Source organism: Pezoporus occidentalis, unplaced genomic scaffold (genome assembly GCF_034315485.1).
Source record: "Pezoporus occidentalis ecotype Australia unplaced genomic scaffold, CSIRO_AGI_Poc_V1 ctg16, whole genome shotgun sequence".
In the NCBI taxonomy this organism is placed as follows: domain Eukaryota; kingdom Metazoa; phylum Chordata; class Aves; order Psittaciformes; family Psittacidae; genus Pezoporus; species Pezoporus occidentalis.
In genome coordinates this window covers 4,531,823-4,555,872 of record NW_026913425.1, presented here as the reverse complement: position 1 = coordinate 4,555,872, position 24,050 = coordinate 4,531,823, and the positions used below count along the sequence as shown (strand labels likewise).

The following is a 24,050-nucleotide window of genomic DNA, read 5'->3' as shown; positions in this document are numbered from 1 at the left end:
TTGACCAAGTGTTTTGATTAAGTCCCCTGAGGAAAGCTCCTTGTATACTTGTGAAAGGGCATGCTCTGTGTAAGATGACTGTGTACAGTATAAATCTATAAAATGTGGAAGTGTTTATAAATTTATCTGCCAAATATTTATCATCCATGTAACAAATGCAAAAGCTATTTAGTGTACATCAGATTAATAAAGGGGATATTTTGCTTCACTATATTCAAATAAAGATTTGTTCTTTGCAATGGATATATATCAGGTGTGATGATAGCCAGAACATCACCCTCTACAACCCATAAAATTCCACAAAAACAGTTGTTTTATGATAACTAGTTGTTTTACAAAGGCTCTCTATGTATCTCACCTTTAATGCCTGCAATGGAAGTTGAACATGTATTAAAAGAAAACATGGAACAATGGAAATTTAAATGGCTGTAAAAAAAGAGTAAAAGTTGCTATAGTAGCAAGAGACAAAGTTCTCTAGTTAACTATCTGGGCTTCATACTTTTATGGTACATAATTTCACAAAATAGACAACTGGCCTTTTGCTACATAACTGCAATACAGGGGTATATTATAACCCAAAGAGTCTAATCTAACTCTATGTGAAAAACATGCTGCTGCAAGGTATGATGATCCATGCATCTGAAAGGCCAATGGGAGTTTATAGAAAAAACTATGGTTCCATAAGAACTTGGTATTCACAAAAAAAAAAAAAAAACAAACAAAAAAACAGAACAGAGAAAAACTGAAGCAGCCCTGCAACAATGCAAGTTCTTCATTGCATTTGTACACTAAAAGCCTCCAGAAAGCTTCAACAGATCAAACATGGTAGCTTTAAACTAACAAAAACTGCTGAGTTATTTATATTCTGCCACCTCCATGTCTGGTTTGGAAATTCATTTCCAAGTATAGGTTATTCCAGACAGATGATGCACCAAACAAAACACATTTGCCTCTTCAGCTGTGTCACCAACAGGGAAAAGTTAACCAGTGCTTGAATGGAAGTATTTTTCAGCTCATGCAACAGCATATACGGGCATGTATGATTTTGTGGCTGTCTTTTGGCAAATTGAGTTTTTTGTATTACAGTACAGAAAATCTTTTATCTGTTTATTAAGTACAAGCAACTGAAGTACTAATCCATATTTTAAGTCCACTTAGATGTACACCCTTTCCACCTGTATTTGAAGGGGATTAGAAGTATAACTCAGTGCTCTCATCCTCTAGTGGAGATGAAGATCTTATGCTTGTACCTCCTAGTCTCATTCTGGGAAAAATCATATAATGGAATCATCAAATAGGTTGGAAAGGACCTTAAAGATCATCTATTTCTAACCCCCTGCCACAGACTGAAACACCTTCCACTGGACCATGTTGCTCAAAGTCCCATCCAAGCTGGCCTTGAACAGTAACAGGGATGGGACAGCCACAGCGGCTCCAATACCTCACCTCCCTCACAGTGAATAATTATTTCCTAATGTCTAATATAAGCCTACCCTCTTTCAGTTTAAAACCCTTCCCCCTTGTCCTGTCACTACATGTAAGAAGTCCACCTCCAGCTTTCTTGTAGGCCCATTTAGGTACTGGAGGGCTGCTAAGAGAAAATAAAAAAGAAGCTAGAAAAGAGGTTGAAAATCAACTCTTCCCTTCAGTAGCAGGGAATTTTGTGTTGGACAGCATCACCCTGCAAAAAAGGCACTATGGCTTAAGGACTGCATTTCTTGGAAGAATTTTGAAAGCATGGGTATAGCTGACATAGCTATGTTGGCAAAAAGGTGATGCTTAATTCAGAGCACTGTGTGTGTGTTCCTCATAGACTGTCCTAAAAATATTGAGCTGAAACAAAACTCATACCATTCTGTACCTTTTCTGGTTCATATATAAACTTTCACAGTATACATAACTTTCACAGTATACATAACTTTCACAGTATACAGGTGAATTCCCTCTTTCTACAAATGCATTTCAGATCATGTTACTTCTGTCTCTTAGAATGGACCTAGCTGGTGTGATTAGGATTTCAGTAACAATTTAGTATTACTATAGCAGGCTAAAGTTGCATGTACAAAATAGCTTGGGAAAACACCAAAACCACCCAAGACTTACTGGGAGAGGAAGATAGAGCTTGAAGAAAGGGCCGGACCACATCACCTGCTAAATTATACAAACACAAAGGTCTGTCAGCAGTGATCTGCTGATCACTACTGACTGCACAAGGGTACACTGCTGTCTTCAAAATGTTGTATGATATTTGCCCAGAAAGCCAAAATGCTGTCACTACCTTTAGACCTAGAAGCGGAAGCTGCAGTTACTGTTGTCAGTGGTAATGCCTGAACAAGCTACATCTGGAAATGCCTATACTAATCAATCCAGGCAATACTTCCAGCTTTCAACATGAGAAGACAAACCATTGTCAGCCTTACCAATCCTTGAGTGACTACTGCTATCCTTCAGAAAAGCCAGACTGTGGCAATTCTAGTCACAGAATGGGAAATTGTCAAAGTATTCCTCAAACATATTGTCCAATGCTGAAAAAAATAATCACTTAAGAATCACTTGCTACATGAATGCACTGTGAAATGTCTGCTATAACCACTTAAAATGTTGGTTGGATATCAGGATAGTTTGGTTGAATTCTGATCAGATACATCCTAGGCTAGAGATCTGATCTCAATTCTCGCAAAGGTAAATGGCACTTTTATGTAAAAAGCTTCATAATAATCTACAGAGTTGTATTATTGCAGAACAACAGTGGTTTTGTAGGTGGCTACAATATCTCTGAATTGTGCATTATACAACAGGTTTTATCATAACACATTTAATTGTGTCTCATGCTCATACAGACTGCAAACCCCTTATCCCCACAGGACACTGAAGAGGCTCCTGACTTTGAATAAAAATATCTTTCACTTTGCAGTCAGACCAGATTTTAAAGCGACTAGGAATGAGAAATTAGATAAAACTAAGCAATTCACCTTCCCAAACATCCTGAAAGTGAAGCCATTAGTGGACTCTCATATCTGCTACACCATTAACTTCAAGTGGCTGTCCTTAAACAAACTTCCCCAAAGACTCTCTTGTGAACTCCAGATTCAGCTTACAAACAGCGCTGCAGCAACGGTGGCACAGCTAGTCTATCCAAAAGGCAATCGTCCTGGTATGTAGGATTACATATCCGTTAGGATCTTTCTTCCTAGGTTTATTTACTATCCAGCATTTTTGAGCCCTTTGTGAACTGCTATCTATGAGTATGTTCCCCTCTCCTTCCCCTTCAGTCAATAAAGAATTACAGACATGATTGCTTTGTAACTGACCAGTAAAATTAAATGGAAAATGAGCTCAGGCTCCTGGAGACCAATTACTCAGCATCCCAGTTTTCAGTATGCAGGAGTTTGACTTTTTCCTTTCAGTCCTTAACTAAAAACAGAGCTTTTTAGATTTTAATAAAATGCTGAATCTGATCAGAAATAAAAAAGTTCACTAGCTGCTAGTACAGAGGTTAAGAGTAGGACCAAGGAACAGTAAGATATTGCTATACTCTTGAGATACAGCAATATCAGTATTACATTGCTAGTTTGAACTCTAACTGGTCTTCAGTAGGGTTGTCATACTGTGTTTTGTGAGCAAAAATACGTATAAAAGCCTTAATAGTTAAAAGCTGGAAAAAGTGGCATACAGACCCCAAGTGCCAGGAAAAAACCTCTGGACTTAGAGTGGCAAAACCATATCGAAACTATTGACTGATCATAAAGCAAAAGAAAAAAAGGTGGATAAGAGTGCACATCTGTTAAAGAAGTCATCCTTAATTAAACATTTAAAGAAGTCATCCTTAATTAAACATTTACCTTACATTGTATTATTGCATGAATGTTGAAACCAAGGAAGAACGCATGTTCATGACAACACAGGACCCTCCCTACGTGGAAACATTAATGTTGGCAACATCAGGAGGACATATTCCACTGCCAGCAATCTGTTTATAGAAAATAAACAGGTTGACATCGAAACAGTGCAATTGCCAATTTGACCTACAGGTGGAGTAGGAAAAATTACTATTGGAAAGGATCAGGAAAGACCTTATTAATATAAAGCTGGTTTCAGCTGTCATTGCCCAGCAACACGCTTTGATCTTTCACTTGTGGGTGAATCCACTGCCAAGGTACCAGGCGTCTTATACAATGGATGAGCAAAGTGTCCTGAGCTGGGAACTGGTTCCCCTCAGCCACACATTTTGATGGGTCAAGTCTAGAGCAGAGGGCAGCTCCGGGCCTCTTCACAAGCAGGGCTGCCACAAACCAGTGAGCCAGTGTCAGGATCCCAGAGCTCACCAAACGACAAAGGCTTCTAGTCAATTTTACCTGGAATTTCACATACTGATTTTGACACTACAGATGCAACTGATTTGGAATCTAGTTGTCTGAGGAATACCCTTTTCCCCTTAGAAAAACAACAAAGCCACTTCCAAGAGTGTAATTCAAACTGAAATGATTTTCATTTAAATAAGAGGAGGCTGCTGATACTGTGTTCCCTGTGTGAAGGGTCCTGGGTGCTTGAATTAGCTTTCCTCGCTGAGCTTCCTAGAGCCTGAATTTGTCAGTCTTTTAGACACAATCTTCATTTTTTTTACACTAATGTGAATAATGAGGAGCTTTTCAAAAGGCTGGAGCTGTGCCAGTGGAAAAGTGCTGGAAATAAGGAGACCAGAATTAGTCTAGTGGAAATCCATGGGAGTTCAGCCTGTGCTTTATCTGTGGGGCAACTGTTGGCAGGCAAGAAATAATTGTAGGGTTGCCGTAGCTGTCATTTGGTATGTTGTAAATGCAAAGCTCCTAGCGCTCTGCTTCGAGAGTAATAAGTAAATAATACATTAATGAGTGAATAATGTATAGACTTTTAGTGGAGTGGAAACATTGCTAAGCACTTGCAACCACAAAGAAGCACACAGATGCTGTATTACAAAACCAAAAAAATCCCACCCCAACCCCCAAAGAAATCTCCCCCCAAAAGAAACATTGCCACAAGCAGACCTCATAGCTTGTGGATAACATGTGAGGAAACAATCAAGACTTTACTTTTGCTATATCCAACCCAATAAGGAATGCTTTTTTTGCTGAATCTGTGAGCTGGAGCCAAGCACAGATGTTCCCGGCTTTCAAACAGGTCTGAATTCATTTTTATGGTCATTCATTTTGTCTAGACAAGGAGGGTCACTCCACTATGAAGTACTCTGTTAAACGAATAAATATTTATTCCAATAGACAAATGGTAAAAGCTCTTTTCTGGCAGAATTCTTGCAGAAAGAACCTCTGTACTGCTAAACTCCTGCCTCTTTTGCAGGAACCAGGGCATTTGTCCAAGATGTTTTCAACAAATACTTCTTTTTTTTTAAACCTGTTCAAGCAGAGAAACTGGTTTCTTAGGTACCCTGGCAGGCAGGATTTAACCAAGTCTTGCCAGGATGGGAAAAGTGGAGGAAGCCCTCACCTAGTAGGAAAGGACATACAAAAGTATACCTTAGAAATGCACCTTAGGTAAGTCTAGGATGCATAACATGAATAAGTTAGAAGTAGATACAGCAAGCTACCATATAACCCCATATTCAAGCTCCACCACTGCTTCTCACTTTCAGCACAGGGCATATCATTCCCCTCTGTCTTACACTTAAGCAGTTCCTTGGGAGCTGAGTTAGCTTCTGAAAAAAATCACAGCTTTTGGGTGGGGAAGAGGAGCGTTAAGTCAGCTCAGACCCATGACTGAGATAATGGTGTGATCCTGCAGATAGCCCCATGAGCAAAACAGCATCAGTGTGAGTGGTGCTTCTCTGGTTTGTAAAGTGCGATTTGGGATGCAGAAAGAGGCACTGCAGAGTCACAGTATTGCTATTTCCATGGGGTAGTGTATGAAATCAAAATCCTTGGATTCATGGCACTAACTTGGAAGTCATGAGGGTTTACTGACAAAATTATGGAGGATATATAACTTTCGAGATTTCAGAACTCTATTTGCAGGTTTTCCTTCAAAACACAAGGTCTGGAAAGTCTCATTTTCTCAGAAAAACTGAAATGCAGGTGCTTAAGTATCTTCTTACTTTGGTAGGTGCATCTTTAAGGCAAACAACATGAAATCTGCAAGTGGTCTCAAGGGAGGCGTGTTGCCTACCAGGGGCATGGATCAGGGATGTTGCAGAGAGGCTGCCCACTCTAGTAAGTCCCATGGACTATTACCCACTCCTGGTGATACACGTGGGTGCTAGGGACATAGATAGTAGTAGCCTCGGGAACATAAAGAAGGACTACAGAGCCCTGGGGGAGGTGGTTAGGGGCTCTGGAGCTCAGGTGGTCTTTTCATCAGTTCTCCAGGGTACAGGGGAGGACCTAAAAAAAGCTGGGAGGATTGGCCAGGTTAATAACTGGTTAAAAGGGTGGTGTCATAGTCAGGGGTTTGGGTGTCTTGAACATGGGACCGAAGTTTGTAGGCCAGGTCTAGTGGGGGCTGGTGGAGCTGGTCTGATAAAGAAGGGAAAGAGCAGTTTTGGTAGGAGGCTTGCCAGACTGGTCAAGGAGGCGTTAAACTAGATGTGTTGGGGGAGAGGAGCATCATTCCATCCCAACACACCCAGTCAGTTCACAGCACCTATAATAAATGCCTGGAGCAATGTAGAGATATCCCAGCCGCGCCAGCCAATGAGCCGGCTTCAGCTGGAGCGTGGCTCAGATGCCTCTGTACAAATGCCCGTAGCATGGGGAACAAACAAGAGGAATTAGAGATGTGTGCATGCCTACGGGGGTATGATATAATAGGCATCACAGAAACATGGTGGGATGGCTCCTATGACTGGAGTGTCGGAATGGAAGGTTACAGGCTCTTTATGAAAGACAGGCCTGGCAGGTGGGAAGGGGGAGTTGCCCTTTATGTTAGGGATAGGCTGGAGAGTATGGAACTCTGTCTGGGGACAGGTGAGCAGTCCACAGAGAGTTTGTGGGTCAGGGTTAGAGGGATAATAGCTATGGGAGACATTACTGTGGGGATCTGTTACAGACTGCCTGATCAAGGAGAACCTGCGGATGAAGCACTCCATAGACAGATAGGAAAAGCCTCACGCTCACAGGCCCTTGTTCTCATGGGTGACTTCAACCACCCTGACATCTGTTGGAAGGACGGTACGGCCCGGCACAAGCAATCCAGGAGGTTCCTCAATTGTGTGGAAGACAACTTCCTTCTGCCAGTAATAGAGGAGCCGACAAGGAGAGGTGCCATGCTTGACCTCGTGCTCACCAACAGGGAAGGGCTTGTTGGAAATGTGACGCTCCAGGGCAGCCTTGGATGCTCGAATTTGAGATCCTCAGGACAGTGAGAAGAGCGTGCAGCAAGCTCACTGCCCTGGACTTCAAAAGAGCAGACTTTGGCCTCTTCAGGAACCTGCTGAATAAGGTTCCATGGGATGCAGCCCTAGAGGGCAGGGGGGCCTGAGGCTGTTGCTTGATATTCAAGGATCACCTGCCACAAGCTCAGGAGTGTTGCATCCCAAAATGCAGCAGGGGGGTGAGGAGACCTCCTTGAAAGAAAAGCTGCTCCTGAGGAAAATTCAAAGGAAAAAAGAGGCTTATAAAAAATGGAAGCAAGGACAGGAGGCCTGGGAAGAATACAGGGATGTTGTCCAGGAAGCTAGGAACCAGGTTAGGAAAGCTAAGGCCCAGTGAGAATTAAACTTGGCTAGGGGTATTAAGAATAACAGGAAGGGATTCTACAGGTACATAGCAAATAAAAGACTAGGGAGAATGTAGGCCCCCTCAGGAAGCTCTCAGGAGAACTGGCTACACAGGATTTGGAGAAAGCTGAGGTTCTGAATGACTTCTTTGCCACGGTCTTCACTGGCAAAGGCTCTGACCACACCACCGAAGTCTTGGAAGGCAGACGCAGGGACTGTGAGAATGAAGACCTTGGGTCCACTGTAGAAGAGGATCTGGTTCGAAACAATCTTAAAAACCTGAACGTGCACAAGTCCATGGGACCTGATGAAATCCATCCACGGGTCCTGAAGGAGCTGGCAAATGAAGTTGCTAAGCCACTGGCCATCATATTTGAGAAATCATGGCAGTCAGGTGAAGTTCCCGATGACTGGAAAAAGGGAAATATAGCCCCCATTTTCAAGAAAGGGAAAATGGTTGACCTGGGGAATTACAGACCAGTCAGTCTCACCTCTGTGCCTGGCAAAATCTTGGAGCAGATTCTCCTGGAAGGCATGCTAAGGCACATGAAAATCAACAAGGTGCTTGGTGACAGCCAGCATGGCTTCACTAAGGGGAAATCCTGCCTGGCCAATTTGGTGGCCTTCTATGATGGGGCTACGGAACTGAGGGACAGGGGTAGAGCAGTTGACGTCATCTACCTGGACTTGTGTAAAGCATTCGACACTGTCCCACACAACATCCTTGTCTCTAAATTGGAGAGACATCAATTTGATGGATGGACCACTCAGTGGACATAGAACTGGCTGAATGGCCCCACGCAAAGAGTTGTGGTCAATGGCTCAATGCCCAACTGGAGACCAGTAATGAGTGGTGTCCCTCAGGGATCGGTGTTGGGACCGGTCTTGTTCAACATCTTTGTCACTGACTTGGACAGTGGGATTGAGTGCGCCCTCAGCAAGTTTGCCGATGACACCAAGCTGTGTGGTTTGGTTGATACCCTGGAGGGAAGGAATGCCATCCAGAGGGACCTCGACATGCTTGTGAGGTGGGCTGATGCCAACCTCATGAAGTTTAACCATGCCAAGTGCAAGGTCCTACACCTGGGTCAGAGCAATCCCAGGCACAGCTACAGGTTGGGCAGAGAAGAGATTCAGAGCAGCCCTGTGGAGAAGGACTTGGGGGTGCTGGTCGATGAGAAAATGAACATGAGCCGGCTGCAGTGTGCGCTCGCAGCCCAGAAAGCCAACCGTATCCTGGGCTGCATCAAAAGGAGAGTGACCAGCAGGTTGAAGGAGGTGATCCTGCCCCTCTACTCTGCTCTTGTGAGACCTCACCTGGAGTATTGTGTGCAGTTCTGGTGTCCTCAACATGGAACTGTTGGAAGAAGTCCAGAGGAGGGCCACGAGGATGATCAGGGGACTGGAGCACCTCCCGTATGAAGAGAGGCTGCGAAAGTTGGGGCTGTTCAGCCTGGAGAAGAGAAGGCTGCATGGAGACCTCATAGCAGCCTTCCGGTACCTGAAGGGAGGCTATAGAGATGCTGGGGAGGGACTCTTCATTAGGGACTGTAGTGATAGGACAAGGGATAACAGGTTAAAACTTAAACAGGGGAAGTTTAGATTGGATATAAAGAGGAAATTCTTTCCTGTGAGGGTGGTGAGGCACTGGAATGGGTTGCCCAGGGAGGTTGTGAATGCTCCATCCCTGGTAGTGTTCAAGACCAGGTTGGACAAAGCCTTGGGTGGCATGGTTTATTGTGAGATGTCCCTCCCCATGGCAGGGGGGTTGGAACTTGATGATCTTAAGGTGTTTTCAAACTCTAACTATTCTATGATCCTAACACTGAAGTTTTTTCTCTAATCATGTTCTTTTTTGGATGTCAGTGCTATACAAAATCACTCTCTCGTGAATATTTTAATACATATCTTCTGGTTCTTTCTCTACATTTTTGGCTCAAAGTTACTCTCATGTTTGTTTTCCTTCTAACCCAGAAACTATTTATTTTGCTTTTAAAACATAGGTTTCCAATTTCAAGATAAATAACAACATAGTTATTATTTTCTATTTAGACTGATGCCGAACAGGCCTCAGTTCAGCATATTTTCAACTACCTCAGCTTATTCTAGCAGCTGTTACAAAATCTGCAGAATGTGCTCCTCTAGACACTGAGTTTTGGTATTTAGTGTTGCCTCTGACTGTACGCCAGGAGAGTTCAGAAGTTAAAATCACTTCCTCAACAGGAAGGAACCGTTGCTGCTAAGAGAGAAGTGTATTTCAGCACTCTTGTTCCTGGTCTCCATTTTATCCACCACTTAAGTTTGCCACAGTATTTTGAATTTGTGAAATGTCACATTTCTTTAGTGAATGTGGCTAACGTAACTCCAGTCTAGCTTGAGTTTAATGTACTTTTTAAATCAGGATTTCTGCTGCTACCACAGGCCCTCACTCAGGGGAAGGAGAGTGACGAGAGGGAAATTAAGGAAGGGGAAAGCTGGGCTGCACCATTGTCTCTCCCCTCTAGGCACACAAGGGCACACAAGCAGTCAAAGCAAGTGATGATCTTTACTTTTCCCTAGCAGGGGAGTTAAAGCTCCCTCCTTCCCTGACACCGGCTGTGTTCTTTCAAGGATCCCTGTGGCCAATTATGTCATGACTTATTTGTTTACTTACCTCACAACAATAAATAATGCATAACACAAATACCATGCTGAGGAGGAGGCTGTAACCCAGCCTGGTTCCCAGTGCTGATTCCCACCGCTGATCCTCTTCCCTGCAGAGGCAGAAGATTACAAGACCCATGCAGACCGTACAGGCATCCTGCACCGGGGGGCACTTCCCTGTTTTGTTTTTTCCTAATGTTGCCTGAGTATCTCTTGGCCTTTGGGTTGAATTCTGAAACACAGCAATTTTGGCCTTTTCACTGCAGTTTGTGTAAAATTATTTTTCTGGGTTCCCCCAGTGTTCCCACTGAAATCTTCATCAGCGTATGGGAGCACTAGCTCTGCCACCACGGCCGCTGTGAGTCACTGTCCCTTCAAGTCACCTCTAATGTCCAGCAGGGCTGAGTGAGCCCTCCCAAAATGCTAAAGCACCCAGGTCCATTTTGGCCCCTGCTCAGGGGAAGATCTGCTGACTACACAGAGAGTGTTAAGGACAGCCAGGCATTTCTGGTTATAACACGCTGCTGGTTGGATCGGTGCAAGTGGCAGTGTGACAAGTACAGCTTGAGCTTGCTGGCCTTTAATTAGCTGAGCAAAAGAAACAATCAAAAAAGGTCCTTGCGACAACTGGGACCAGCCTGATGCTAATCTTCTTCTGTATTGTGCTGCACAGTCAGGCTGACCCACCTGAGGAGCAGCTTCCCTCTCCCACTTACTGAGAGAAACTCTCCAGCCCAGGCTTTCACTCCTGCAAAAACAAAAAGGATATTGTCTTTCTGTGAAATACATAATAACAGAAATTAAAAAAAAATAAATAAAAACAACAAAAAAACAAACCAACAAACAAAAAACCAACCAACCAACCAACTGAAACAAAACAAAAAAAGAAAAACAAAAAAAAAAAAAAACAAAAAACCAAACCCCAAAACCAAACCCACCTCTTTTAAATTAGCAAATGCAGTTTTCCTTTCTATCAGACAAATGTAGCCAGCCAAGGCATATGATTTACCAACAAAATGCAAGTATTGTCACAGGAAAAGTGACATTGAAACTGCTGTGTTCAACAAAAAGCCTAGTGTCTCTAATTACCTGCATGTACTTGCGTCACTGCTACATAAGCCACCCAAGAATTCCAAATATCAATATCCTCCACAATATGAAATCCCTTTGTACACAACAGGACTGTCAGGAAACATGAAGTAACAGAGTCCTCTGCAGTTTTTTTGATCCAAGTGCAGGCAATGAGATGTAGGAAGGGTACATTTTAATCTCTTCCTCCTATCGGCTTTCTGTCTGCTTTTTTCTTGCTAGATCTGGAGCAGTCCATAGCTGCTTCTGAAAATACAGAGTGTATATAACACAACCCATTCACTCCAAGCTTGCTTCCATGCTCTCTCCCTACTGGGGCATGTTGCTTCGCTCACAGGCAGGTATGGAGGCTGGGGCTAGCCGGTTAGCAACAATGCTAATGTGGGAAACATGTTATCCACAGCACAATGTCCTTGATAATATAGCAAGGACATTGATCTTAAGCTCCATTAAAGGATGCAGAGTGCGAACAGGAAGTATTCACATGCAAACATTTACTCTAGATAGCTGGCTACCCTGATTTCTGAAGTGCATGCTTCTTAGCAAGTATAAAAGTGGAGCGCTTAAGTACTTAAAAAGTGAATATGGTCCATATCTTTAGGTCCGGTGTAGGCTGACTAAAAATCAGTGGTTGATTCTGCATCATATACTGCAATTGGGTTCCTGTAAGACAGTGAGAGAATGCATGGTGTGCTGCCTTTCTTGCAGGAAAACATTCCAGGCAGCCCAAGTGGGCACTGGGTGCAGCTGCGGTGGCACTTCAGAAGGGGAAGAAGGAGGAAGGAGAGAAAGGAGGTACAGAGGGGCTGCTGTCATCACTGACATGTAGCCCTGGGCAGCTCACTGGGGCAGGCTGCCTCAGCGGGGTTCCTGCCAGAAGCGTCTAAACCTTCATGCCATGAACAGCTGATGGAGTTTGCCTTTCAAGTCGGAAAAAACGGGGATTAACAAATGCAGCGCAAAAGGTCATAACCAGACCTGCGTGGCTGCTGCTTGTTACTCCAATATTCTTTTACCTGTCTCATCTCCCACTGGGAGTATTTGTTTCCTGTCGTGCCTGTTGTTCTGCAAGCATTATGGAGGTTACTGCAGCCAAAAAACCACTCTCACTTCTCACTACCCTGGCCTTTCATTTCTCCCCTCAGGCTGCCCCTCCTCAATGCTAGGTCTTGCATTCAAGAGGCAGCAGTGTGAAAGCGGTGCAGGAACCACTGCCCTAGGAAATAGCCCGACCAAAAGAAAAAAAAAACAAAACAATTTTTCATCTGGGTCAGTTAGCTGGGTCCCCAGGGTTGAGTAAAATGCTGGTGACAGCCTAGGGCAAGGGGAGCCATAGGGTGGAGAAGGCAGAGAACATGTTGCAGGTACAGAGGCTGAAAGACAAGGGCGAACATTTTCTCAGGCACAGAGTCAATGTTCACGCATGTGACACCACAACTGCACATACCCTTGTCTGCCCAAACACAGCAAGTGAGGGAGCACAAAACCTCACCAGAAACTGGCACTGTATTGCGGAGACCCTCTGTGGCTTTGCCAGATGGTTTTTACAAGGGGAGAGACCTCTCAGCTGCCATGTCACACCACATCTACACATCTTGCAGATGAGGCTGAGAGCTTTTCAAGAGAGGGGTGTAATTTAAAATGTGATGTAATTTAAAACATGATGACCTCTGTCAAAAAAAAAAAAAAGCTTTTCAGAGGAATAAAGTCATTTGATTTTAGTGAGAATAAATATTTTAAAGAAAACTTTGAAGTGTCTGATTTTGACTGAAGCATAAAAGAAATTGAGAGAGAGAATGTACTTCAGTATTTTCCTGACTGAGGCTAAGTATTAACAGCATAAAAGGCAGTAAAAGTGGTCATTTAAAGCAAATGTAGTATTTTCAATCAACTCAAATGCTTTTTAAACTGTGGAAGCGAATTTCTTCATTTTCATGTTGAGTTTTGTCACTCACTTTCTTTCATAAGAGGAGAAGCAAGTAAATGGGTGATTCTTCAAAATTGTTTAAAAAGAAAGCATTCAGAAAGCCAAGTGCAGACTGCAGCTTTACCAGTGCCTGTATCACACACCTTTACAGTAAGTAATTGTCCCTGTGCTGGAGGAAAAAAGAGCAGGAAAAATCAAAATGACCTGAAGAAAAATAATGGCATTTACTGTTGCGTGTAATTCCTCTGTACCCTTTTGGTCTTTTACTCTTGAATAATCCATGTTTTAATTACTATCAGGAGTGTCTGTCACCCCTCATCATGTTTTCAACCTGCAACCTGTACCCAGCACACCCGGAGACAAGGAATGAGCAAAATTAAGGTCTTGCAAACAACCTACAGGCATCCTTAAATCTGTGGAAAACTACAGAGGACTCTCTAGATCCACCACTGTTTTATTTTGAAACAGAGATGACTGAAATCTTCCTAACAATCTGCAAACACTCATCAGAGTCACCTGGCTACGCACTCAACCACAAGCATGCTCAGGTGGGTTGTGTCCCGCTGGCTCTGTGAAACTAGTCATGGCTCTGTACAGACACCATTTCACTCTCTGTTCTCCAGCAAACTTCACATCAGGGGCTTAGAGACTGCCAGGAAGGTACAGTCCTGCCCTATAATACACTTCCATTTTAGAAACTGCTGCCCTGCCCATCTCCAGGTGCTTTCCAGATGTCACCTGGAGACCGACAAAGCGCAAACCTTTTGATCTATGGATTTGTTGCTCTGCTGTCTACAAGGAAACCCTCTCTGGTGATATGAGGGACACCCTTCATGGAAGACATGAAGGCAGGCACATGCTCTGCTCTCTCCAATACCCCTCAGAAAGGGGCACAAACATGGCACAGGACTACGTGGGTGCTCCCCATTCCAAAGCTGCCCTGCAGATTGAAGTGGTGGCTTCCTGGTGCAGCAAAACCACTGTGTACTGTGAGAGTTTTCAATAGGATGGAATTGCAGGAAGGACACCTGGGCTTGGTTTTTCACCTCTCTTCATAGCTCACTATGCCACAACACCAGAGCAGAGATACCTTGGCCTTTCTTACAGGGAAGGGACTGATTGGTTTTAATTTTTTTAATTGCTTCTCTCCTTTTTTTTTTTTTTTTTTTTGGGGGGGGAGATATTTTTTTCTTTTTGGTTTGGGGACTTCTTGGTTTTGGGTTTGCTTTTCAGGGAGATGGTATTGTTATTTGTTTGGGTTTGATTTTTCCTGGGATTTTTTTTCTTTTCCTTTTTTCTTTTTTTTTTTTTTTTTTTTTTTAATTGGTTTGTTTGTTTGTTTTGTTTTGCTTTAAGGTATTTTTGCTTTTCTTTTTTTCTTTTTCTTTTTCTTTTTTTCTTCTTTTTATTTTGTTTCATGTTTGCTTTTTATTTTCTTTTTTTAAGTTTTACATTCTTTCTTTTTCTTTTGCTCTTTTTTCCCTCTTTTTACGCCCCCCCCCCCCCTTTTTTTTTTAGGGGGTGGTGACTGTGGGAGGGGAGGCGGCTTTTTCTCCTTCTCCCTTTCTTCGTGTTTTTGTCCCTTTCCACACCCCCCCCGGCGCTCAGAGGAGCAGACCCAGGTGGCCCCGGCCCCGCGCGGGGCGGTCGCGGCCGCGGGCGGAGCAAATCAGCCGTGCCGAGGCCGCGCATAAGAAGGGCGGGCGGGGGCCGGCGCCGTCCCTCCCGGCAGCGGCAGGATGCACCATGAGGAGCTGGCGCCCCTGCAGCGGCCCCGCTATGGCTGTGAGTAGGGTCGGGGGGAGCGGCGGGAGCCCCGCACCTCTTTTATTTCCCCCTCCCGCCTTTCTTTCTGTTCTGCTCTCTTGCCGGCTTTCTCGGTTTAACTCTGAAAGAGGGACTTGGAGGGAAGTAAACCCGCCCAGCACACTCTTTTGCAGCGATCCGGCTTGTTTTAGGTTAGCTCGCAGGGGGCTCCTGCTGCGTTTTGAACAGGTTTTCATGGGGCTGGGTTTTGTTCCGAAAACTCTCTGAACGGATTATAGCTGTGACTGCGCACTGCAACTTGGGAGCTTTAGGTTAGAGTGGAGCTTTGGGGTTTTAACTTCGTAACTTGATGTTAGGATTGTAACTTTATAACGAGTTCTGACTGTAGCTTCGGGTTGTAACTGTGTAACCTTTGGATTATCACTTTGGAATTTCGGAGCATGGAACTAAAACTTTGCTTTCTGATTTTATAACTTTGGCTTAGAACTTCGTAACTTGAATAGCTAGGGTGAGGCGAGAAAGGTGCAGGTCTCTTTTCAGAGAGGGTGTATTTACTTCCCAAACCTGCATTTAAGAAAAACCCTGAAGCACGTTACTGTGCCTGTGGCGGCTCTCTCAGCGCTGCTGTGCTGCCCTGGGACCCTGTACTGGGCTGTACTTTCCCCCGGTTCTAGAGCAGGGCAAGCCCCTGGCTGTGTTATCCCTGGAAGTGGCTCTGCTATTTCAGGCATTGCAAATTGTGAACATGCATATTAGTTGCAAAGCTCACAACAACCTTGGCATCCTGCATTCTGATGAGCAGCTTTACAAGTCTTAGGGTAGCAGCTTTGTTTCAAAACAGCTCTGAAACTTCTGTTTTGAAACAAGGGCAAAACACCTTGACAGTGTTAGGGGTTGGGTCACTTCACTTCCACTCAGGGCTGACAGAAAAGGCAGTGTTTGGCAGCTTTACCTTCAGTTTGGAGGATGCTGTGCTCTCCTGAGCAGTTTCCTCTGTTGATGCCTGCCAGCTTTGGCAGTCTGTAGAACCTGTTGGTAGGTTTCATTTTAATTTTGCACTGCATAGCAGGTGGATGAGATGCTTTGGAAGGTGTGTTCACAGTTGTGGGTACTGATAATGTATTTTGGCGTGGTTACTGCACATTTATGCTGGGTGACCATGCCAGTATGTTAGCAAAAATGAGCATTTTGCTTGTGAAGCCGAACAAGAGTTAATAAGTTGTTCAAGTTAGGCTATCAAATTGGTAAGATTCCTTGCTTTAGTGACCTAGTATTGTTTTAAACATTTAACTTGGACTTTTGACTTTGGCTTCAGGCTCCTGGCTGAGTTTGAATTGCTCTGAAGAAGGTTAGTGTTTTACTATGATAATTCTGTGGTAGAAACTGTATGGACTAGTGCATGGTTATCAGTAGCATTTCATTTTGATAAATGGAGAGGAAGACATACGCAGATCTTGGCTACATTTTGTAGCCTGGTGGGTACTAGTAGGGAAAAAAAGTGTCTCTGAGCATAAAACATCATAGCCCAAAGCAAGTAACTGGGAAGACATATCCCTAACCTATAAACTTATTTTGCATTACAAATTTTGCTGGTGTAGTAACTCAAATGCACACACCTAGGAAAAAAAATCTTAGAGCTGATAATTTTAATCTTTAAAGTCAGGAAATAGCAGAATGAAATCAAACAAGAGTATCCTTTTGTGGGTGGGTGCTAGCTCAGAATGAACGTTGTCCATGGGATGAACAGGAGCTCAAAGCAAAGTCTTTGAGCCTTCCCTTAGCCTGTTAGAGACAAAGTATTGTGGCTTTTTGGACTGTGCAATGGGAGATGCCTCCAGCTCTTCATGTTGTCAATAGTTTAAAAGAGATTTCTGTTGGTGCTTCACTGACTCTTCCAGTCTGGCTACAGCTGTTGCCTGGTTTATTTCTCAATCCCAGCACAATCAGATGCAGAGGTTCACATAACTGCAGAGAATTGGAACTTGTAATACAACTTGAGGTATAAGCCATTTTTACAGTGAAAGTGCTTGATGCTGTTGAAGATTATAAAGTGAAAAAGTATAAATCTCACATGTGCCTCACAGATTAAATGTGAAGTTTTGTACATAGGAAGATAACAAATCAGGAAGCAGTGTGTGAGAATCCCTTTTCCTTAATACTCTTTGGTCTTTTATAGCTAGTTCTCACTGAAACCTGTGTTCAGGAACAAAGAGAATGAGGCCATGAGTGGCTGGATTTGCAATGGATTTCAGGCATTTCCATGTTCAGAGTAACTGAATTAACATACATCCTAGGTCACTGTATATTGAGTGGGAGAGAAACTAGGTGCTTCAGCACCACCAAACTCATCTAATGGAGACAAGCAGTTATAGAAAACTACATCTCTCCTGTTGAAGGTGGAAAGCCAGCTTCACTGGGTGTAGGTGGGTAAACATGGGGGAAGCTTGACTTTGCTATCCATGGTAAGGGCGTTGCTTGTACTTCTGGTCCTGGCTCCCACGACTGCTTCTGTTTGGCACTAAAGTGTAGGAGACAAGACAAACATCATGAAGCTTCGGGAGGGAAAGCTGCCTGTTTCTACAAGCAGGGCAAATCTAAGGTGAAACAGAACCTACACCTTTTGATGAAACTGCACCTAGCTTCTTTCTTCAGCAGGATGTGAAAGCTTGCAAACTAGTAGCTTTTAAAAAACATAACTTCGGAAATTATAAATTTGTCTGCAGGTCTGTGAAGCTCAGGGAAACAAATGGTTATATTTTAATAGAGCTGGGGAAAGATCTTTCAGTAGAAGTTCCATAGGATTTTTCTATCTGAAAACAGGTTTTTTAAAGCTTGGGAAAATAAAAAGAGAAGAGAAAAAAAAAGATACAACTAAAAAAAGAAAAAGACAAAAAAAACTCAAAAACAAACCCCTCACCCAAAACCTTAGCTGTATCCTATGCATATATATTCTTTTGGGTGTATACTTTCTTGTAGCGCTTGCGGCTTTTGAGAACACTTCTCCTTTTTTATTGATGGGTGTAATTTGGCAACCAAATACACTGTTTATCTCTTCCACTCTTTTGTAGATTGCTAATAATTAAACTGCTGAATGAGAACTTGAAAAGTTTAACTGCTTTGTTTAGCCAAGTACACATAATTTATTTGGTAGGAGTGGTTCTCTGTGTGCTTTTTGTACAAAGCAGACTCATCTCCCCTGAAGTTTCTTGGTAAAGAAAGGATGGAGCTATGTTAGAGCATGCTTAAAGCTACTTGAATGCTGTTGAAACAGGAAATATTAATATTGGGTTGGAAACAGGATTTATAGCATACAAGAGTGTGCTCGATCGAGTCCAATACTTGAGGCAGGGAATAGGAAGTAAGCAGATTTGCAGCTCTCCTCTTCCGTTAAGCGGTGCTTCAGTTACCTAGTTCTAGCTCAGGATTTGCTTGATACTATTGCTGATTTGAGCTGACTATGATTTACTAGGAATGATCTTACGTGTAAGGTGGAAAAAAAAGCCTGGCAGTGATAGGCAGGACTTGTGGGTCATATTTCAGTGAGATGAAAAGCGAGTGTGCTCTCCTGTGCTCTGCTCCTTGCAGGAAATTATTAACCTGCTGTTTGCTTCTCTTGTTCAGGCTGTTTCAGTGTTGTTTTTTTTTCTGGAACAGGTATCCTTGTAGTGCCACAGGTTGTAGAATGAAAGCACGAGCGCAGGTCAGGGCCAAAGCTGTGCTTGCTCGTTCTGGGGAGCATGATCAGGGATGGCTCAGGCCAGACACTTGCATCCTGGGGAAGGGAGGAGTGCTGGTTGCAGGCAGCTTTTTGCTGATCCCTGATGAGGTGGGCTGGGGTGAGAGCTGTGCCCTGCATAGCTCATTCGCTGGTCAGTGCTTCCTGCACCTCAATGTTCACCATCAGAAAGCAGTGGCATCCTCTTCAGGCTGGTGCCAGCTGGTATTCAAAAAGGGTTGTCTGCAGGGCACATACTGCCTTATCTTCACAGCTGGGGAGAAAAGGGGGCTGCTGAGCCCCTGGAACAGGGACAGGTTTGTGCTGGTGACCAACACCTTGCCCGGGCACTGCTGGAACACCAGCCTGGTTCATGGTGGTGATGGGCTGGTGGGGCAGGCAGTGCCTGCAGGGTGCTCTGTAGTGATCAAGGGCCTTGGTAGGATGTCAGGGTGGTACATATGGCTGGGAAGAGAGAGGGAATGGGGCCATGGTCCTCGCATGGAGGTCTTGTGCATAGAACAGGGATGCTTTGGTTTAATCACCTTCCTTGCTACCCGTCAAGGGATATACTGAACCAGGTGGTGTTCATACAAGCTCTGTATGGCTCCTAAATACCTTCTGATACACGTAAGCAAAAAGCTGTTAAGAACCTGTGCTGGTGGCCAATTTCAGTGTTAAATTACTATTTCATTCAAATGAGCATGCACTAGCAAGAAAAACTTACCTGGAGGAATTATGTCAGTTCTTAGGTATCACTTATTGCCCAAGTTAAGAGGTTGGCGAGGTATAAATTCTTCAGGAGTCAGATTCAAGGAGCACCTTAGAGCTCTGACTCACAACTGCTGGCAAACTGCTTCCAGACCCTAAGGACCTGCTGCCTCAAGGTGCAGTGCCTGCCTGAGCTGGCAGAAGCTACTGTCCTCACCCCAAGTGCTTCTCCTGGGTTGGGTGTACAGGCAAAGTATTCTGTGGCTTCAGCTAAAGTGGGTGATGAAGGATGTGGTCTCTGCAAGTCGTCCCCTGTGGACTCTGACCTGCTCCTTTCAAAGTGCAGTAGAAGCTTTTGTGGCACGTAACAAAGTATTTAAACAGATTTTTACCAGGCTCCAAAGTCTGAAGGGAAATATGTAATTGTGCATGCTATATGTTCTCTGCTTTCTGTTCCAGCTGAAAACTGAGGGTATCTCCTGCATTGTGCTTGATTTGTAAAGCTGCTGTGTACACTGGTTACATTTGCAGGATCAGAGCCTCACAGCTTCTGAAAACACAGCACAGATGAATACAAGGGCAGTCAGTATGGGAAATGCCCAAACTCTCTACAGAAATGTGCTTCACTGAGGCAACCACACTTTCACAGGGTTGTAGCATCAATGTTTCAAAGTTGTTCTTGGCAATCATAGGTAAGTACAGGGGATACATGTTTAATAGTCTTGTTGAAATTATTAGAAACAAAATAAAAAGCTTAAACAAGGACATTGGTTTGCTCTTCCAAAACCACGATCCTTTATCTAGGGTCATTATCTCTCATGAGAGAAGTTGCTGGTTTTAACTGGTGTTAATTACACTGCCATGCCAGCTCCTGCCTTGCTGCAGACTGTTGCAACTGGTGAGGTTTCAGCAGCCTCAACTTCCCAATGTGCCTTCAGCTGCTCTGTCAGGCTACTGTGGTCTTCACCTCTCGCCAGCCCTTCTACAATGGCACAGAGACCTAATGTGTAAAGACGCTAATCTGTCTTTGCAGAGCTGATTTGCATTGCTGGATTAGCAGCCACTTCAAGCCTCTGCAGGGGCTGGCTGCAGATCTCGTTGCTGGCCTGAGGCAGGAGGGACTTTCTGGCCAGGTGGGGCTGTAGCAGCCAGAATTTAAATGTGTTTAAATTGCTCTGGAACCGCACCCTGAAGCTGTGGTGTATGTTTTCAGCCAGATCTGCTGGTGGAAGAGGCAACCTCGACTCCTTCTATGGGATTATTTTTGGCTGGATTAGATTCCCCAGTCTGGCTCACAGCACGAACCCGCAGACAGGTCTGCCAACACGATGTAGTAGCTGGAGCAGGGAAGAGTACAAGGGGTAGAGAGAATGGCAGGTCGAGTTGATTTAAGTTGTTACTGCTGCACATAGAGATTTGGAAAGTGTGTGTGCAGTGGGGAAACGATGTGCAGAGAGCCCACGAGTGGACTGGGGCACATGAGAAGAAGCAGTGGGGCTCCCCTTGGGTGCCTCTACTGTGGTGCTCCTGGTGCCCTGCCTGCCTGCCAGGACTGGGGCTGCTCTCAGCTCTCCTGCTGCCCAGGGAGTTTTGAGTTACAGAAATGTTTTTGAGGGAATTTAGTCTCTAGTGCTGCAGCTTCAATCCCTAAGTGTCAATACAGGCATGGCAGTGTTTGCCAGGCAATGCAGCAGTGGTAGGAAACTTGTAAGAAATACTTGTCTAAATACTAGATTGCTTGAACAAGAAAGAAAAGTAAATGATTTTTGTACATAAAATAAGTTTCAAGATGTTTTTTGAACCCTCCTCTGCTGCTAAAATTACTCTTGACTTGCAGGCACCCCAAAATGTAGGGGTGAGGTGTCACTTGTGGTATGTGCTGCTTATTTCTGGGATTTTTAGTTCTTCATGCCCAACTGATTTACCCAAGCAATAACTGTCTGGCCCCTGTTCAGTGGTAAACAAGTCTTAAATTCCATATGTTCTCAATACAGTCTAGCAGAACAACTAATGCATTGAAATATCAGCATGGATATGTGGTGGTGTAACTGAAAAGGAGAACTAAAGAGTCCAGGGGAAAGCAGGGATTACATTTAGATCAATCTGGGGCAGAATTTTTACCAAGAAAAAATTACCAGCTCTTTTTACAAAACCAGGCACATAGTAAATGTGATTTCACTACATCTGAGCTCAGAAGTTGTTTTGAATAATGCAGACCATAGCATAAATTTCTTCATTGTGATTTAGTAGATGCTGGGAGATGAACCAGCCTTGGTTTGGCATTTGAAATTGCATGGCAGCCGGCTGCTGAAGGTAGGTAGACAACTTGCCTGCAAGGATTGGGTGTGGTTGACTGCTGCTTTGAATTTATGTCACCTTTGACAATGGCAATGATATTTAAAAGTTGTGTTAGAATGCTTCAGTAAATAGACAGTTTTTATCATGTGTAAAGCAAGCTCCAGTTTCTATTTTCATACAGATCATGAGAAGTAAGAGCACATGGTTCTGCTGAAGATTTCACAGTTGTGAGTTATTTCAGAACAAAATGAATCAAGTTTCTTAGCATTGTGGGTAGTAACGGGCAAAATAAGGGCTGGTGTTTCCTCTAACACTGAACTATGGCAATAACACTCAGCAGTTTCGTTTTGTTGTTTTTTTTTTTTTCCTCCACTTAAAATTAACTGGTTCCATAAACGTTTACAGAGGCTTCTGATAAAAATAGAGGTGGATTTCTGTAACATTCATCTGTACCCTTTTTCTTTAAAACTGTGGTGGCAGGATGCTGACTGGTAGGCTGCTTCTATGCAGGCTGAAAATGTTGCCCATTGACAGGCCTATCTTAGACTCCCCAGAAGGAGCAAAAAAGGAGCATTCAAGACTTCTGGGCTCTTATGGCAGTAGCAGAATTGGTCTGTGCTATCTTCTAGGTCACATCTGAAATGCAGATTTGCGTCTGATCAAGTTATTACAACTTAATTTCCTCCAGTTAGAGACTTTCTTGGAAGTTGACCATTTACATTAAAACTGTTACCAGTTATGTAGAAGCATTCCACCCGAGCTTACTTTTGACAGCCTTTAGTGTGCAGGCCAGGAGAAGTAGAAATATTAGTGATGAACAAAGCTTGTTGTGACACTGGGCCTTTATAGAAATATTTCCTATATAGATCAGGAATGGCAGAGATTCACATGGGTAAGATACTGCTGATGGAGTGGCCATTTTTTGAGTGCTCTGCTCCCTGTAGTAGCTGTAAATGCCTTGTAATAAAGAGGCTGACCATAGTGTGTGAGCTGGAAACCAGGGTAAAACTTGGAAGAAGAACCATTACAAGTCCTAGCAAAAGTGTTGATTTTTGAAGTACTACTTCGACAAAGGAAATGGACTGCAGCTGCACAGAAGACCGCAAGAGTCAATGCACACGACTTTCCTTGTTCAGTAGACTTCAAAGCTTGCAGACGTGTAGCTTAATTTGAGGTGTGTTGCTCATACTACGGTTGCTGTAACAGTGATTGAAAGCTGGTTACACTTCCTTTAGCTTGGTGGGTTTGGCAATTCCAATTCTATTGCAAGCAGAATTCTTGTTTTGAGGTGTTTACACAATGTTTTTGACAGCTGATATTCAGTGTCATCACTGAAGTGGTTTCCTAGTGGAAATGGATTCAAAGCATCAAGCAGGCTGTCCTGTGGTCAGTATATGCTGCATTAAACCAAACTTTAATTTTTGGAGCTGGCTATAGAATGGACATAAGCAAGTAACCTGAAGAATGCAGATCTTCAAGACGAGAGATTGACAGTTTTGTGACAGTTTAGAGGAAATATGAATTTAGTAGAATGAATGTGGTTATACTTGTGAGTGTATGACCTGGATGAAAACTTATCTTGTGAGTGCAGTTGTCGGTGACTTGTTCTGGAAATAGAAGTACTTGATTTATTGATAAGTTAGAAGGAACAGCTGGCTCACTCTGTATCTTATTTTGCAACGATGGGTACAACAGTAGATGTGTAGATGTGTCATTGTCACTTGGAGCAGTCTTGAGCTTCCATGTTTAGGTCCTGGATGTAGTGAGTGAAAAGTGGTGTTTTTTCTGCTCTTTCCAAACCTTGGCAAAGATTAGAAACTTAACCTTTTGTGGTTTTGTTTTCTCCTGGGGTTCTAACTCCTGATGATGAAGGAAAAAATAACTCTTATTACTGAGCATGTATGTAGATGAGAAATAAGAGCAGGATTTGTCCAAAAATAGTGTGGGCAATTGCCCCACAAGCAATGTTTGCCTGCCTGTGTGGTGCTCTCCTGAAGTGACCTAGCAGAGAGTACTGGGAGAAGGTTACCCTGGAGCCAGTAGTATCAGCTCCAATAACTCTGCAAGCACTTGCTTGCCCACTGCAAAATGGAGGCAGCCAAGCAGGCTTCAAGTGGTGAGGTTATTGCTGACATGAGACCATCTCTAAACTGCTTAACTGCATGGATACACTGAGTCAGCCTTCCTCCTGCGAA

General features: G+C 43.6%; 1 protein-coding gene and 1 long non-coding RNA gene across 5 annotated transcripts in view; one reads left to right on the top strand and one right to left on the bottom strand.

Moving 5' to 3' along the window:
- Positions 1-24,050, bottom strand: part of LOC134160439 (uncharacterized) — a 456,110-nt gene that overhangs the window by 149,097 nt on the left and 282,963 nt on the right. The gene's annotated exons all lie outside the window — the stretch shown is intronic.
- IQGAP2 (IQ motif containing GTPase activating protein 2) overlaps positions 15,008-24,050 on the top strand; it is a 124,990-nt gene continuing 115,947 nt past the window's right edge. For all 4 annotated transcript variants that reach the window (XM_062612366.1, XM_062612364.1, XM_062612365.1 and 1 more), the window contains exon 1: positions 15,008-15,149. In XM_062612366.1, the coding sequence (XP_062468350.1) occupies positions 15,104-15,149 (46 nt within the window). In that variant the 5' untranslated portion in view covers positions 15,008-15,103. The remainder of the gene's footprint in view (positions 15,150-24,050) is intronic.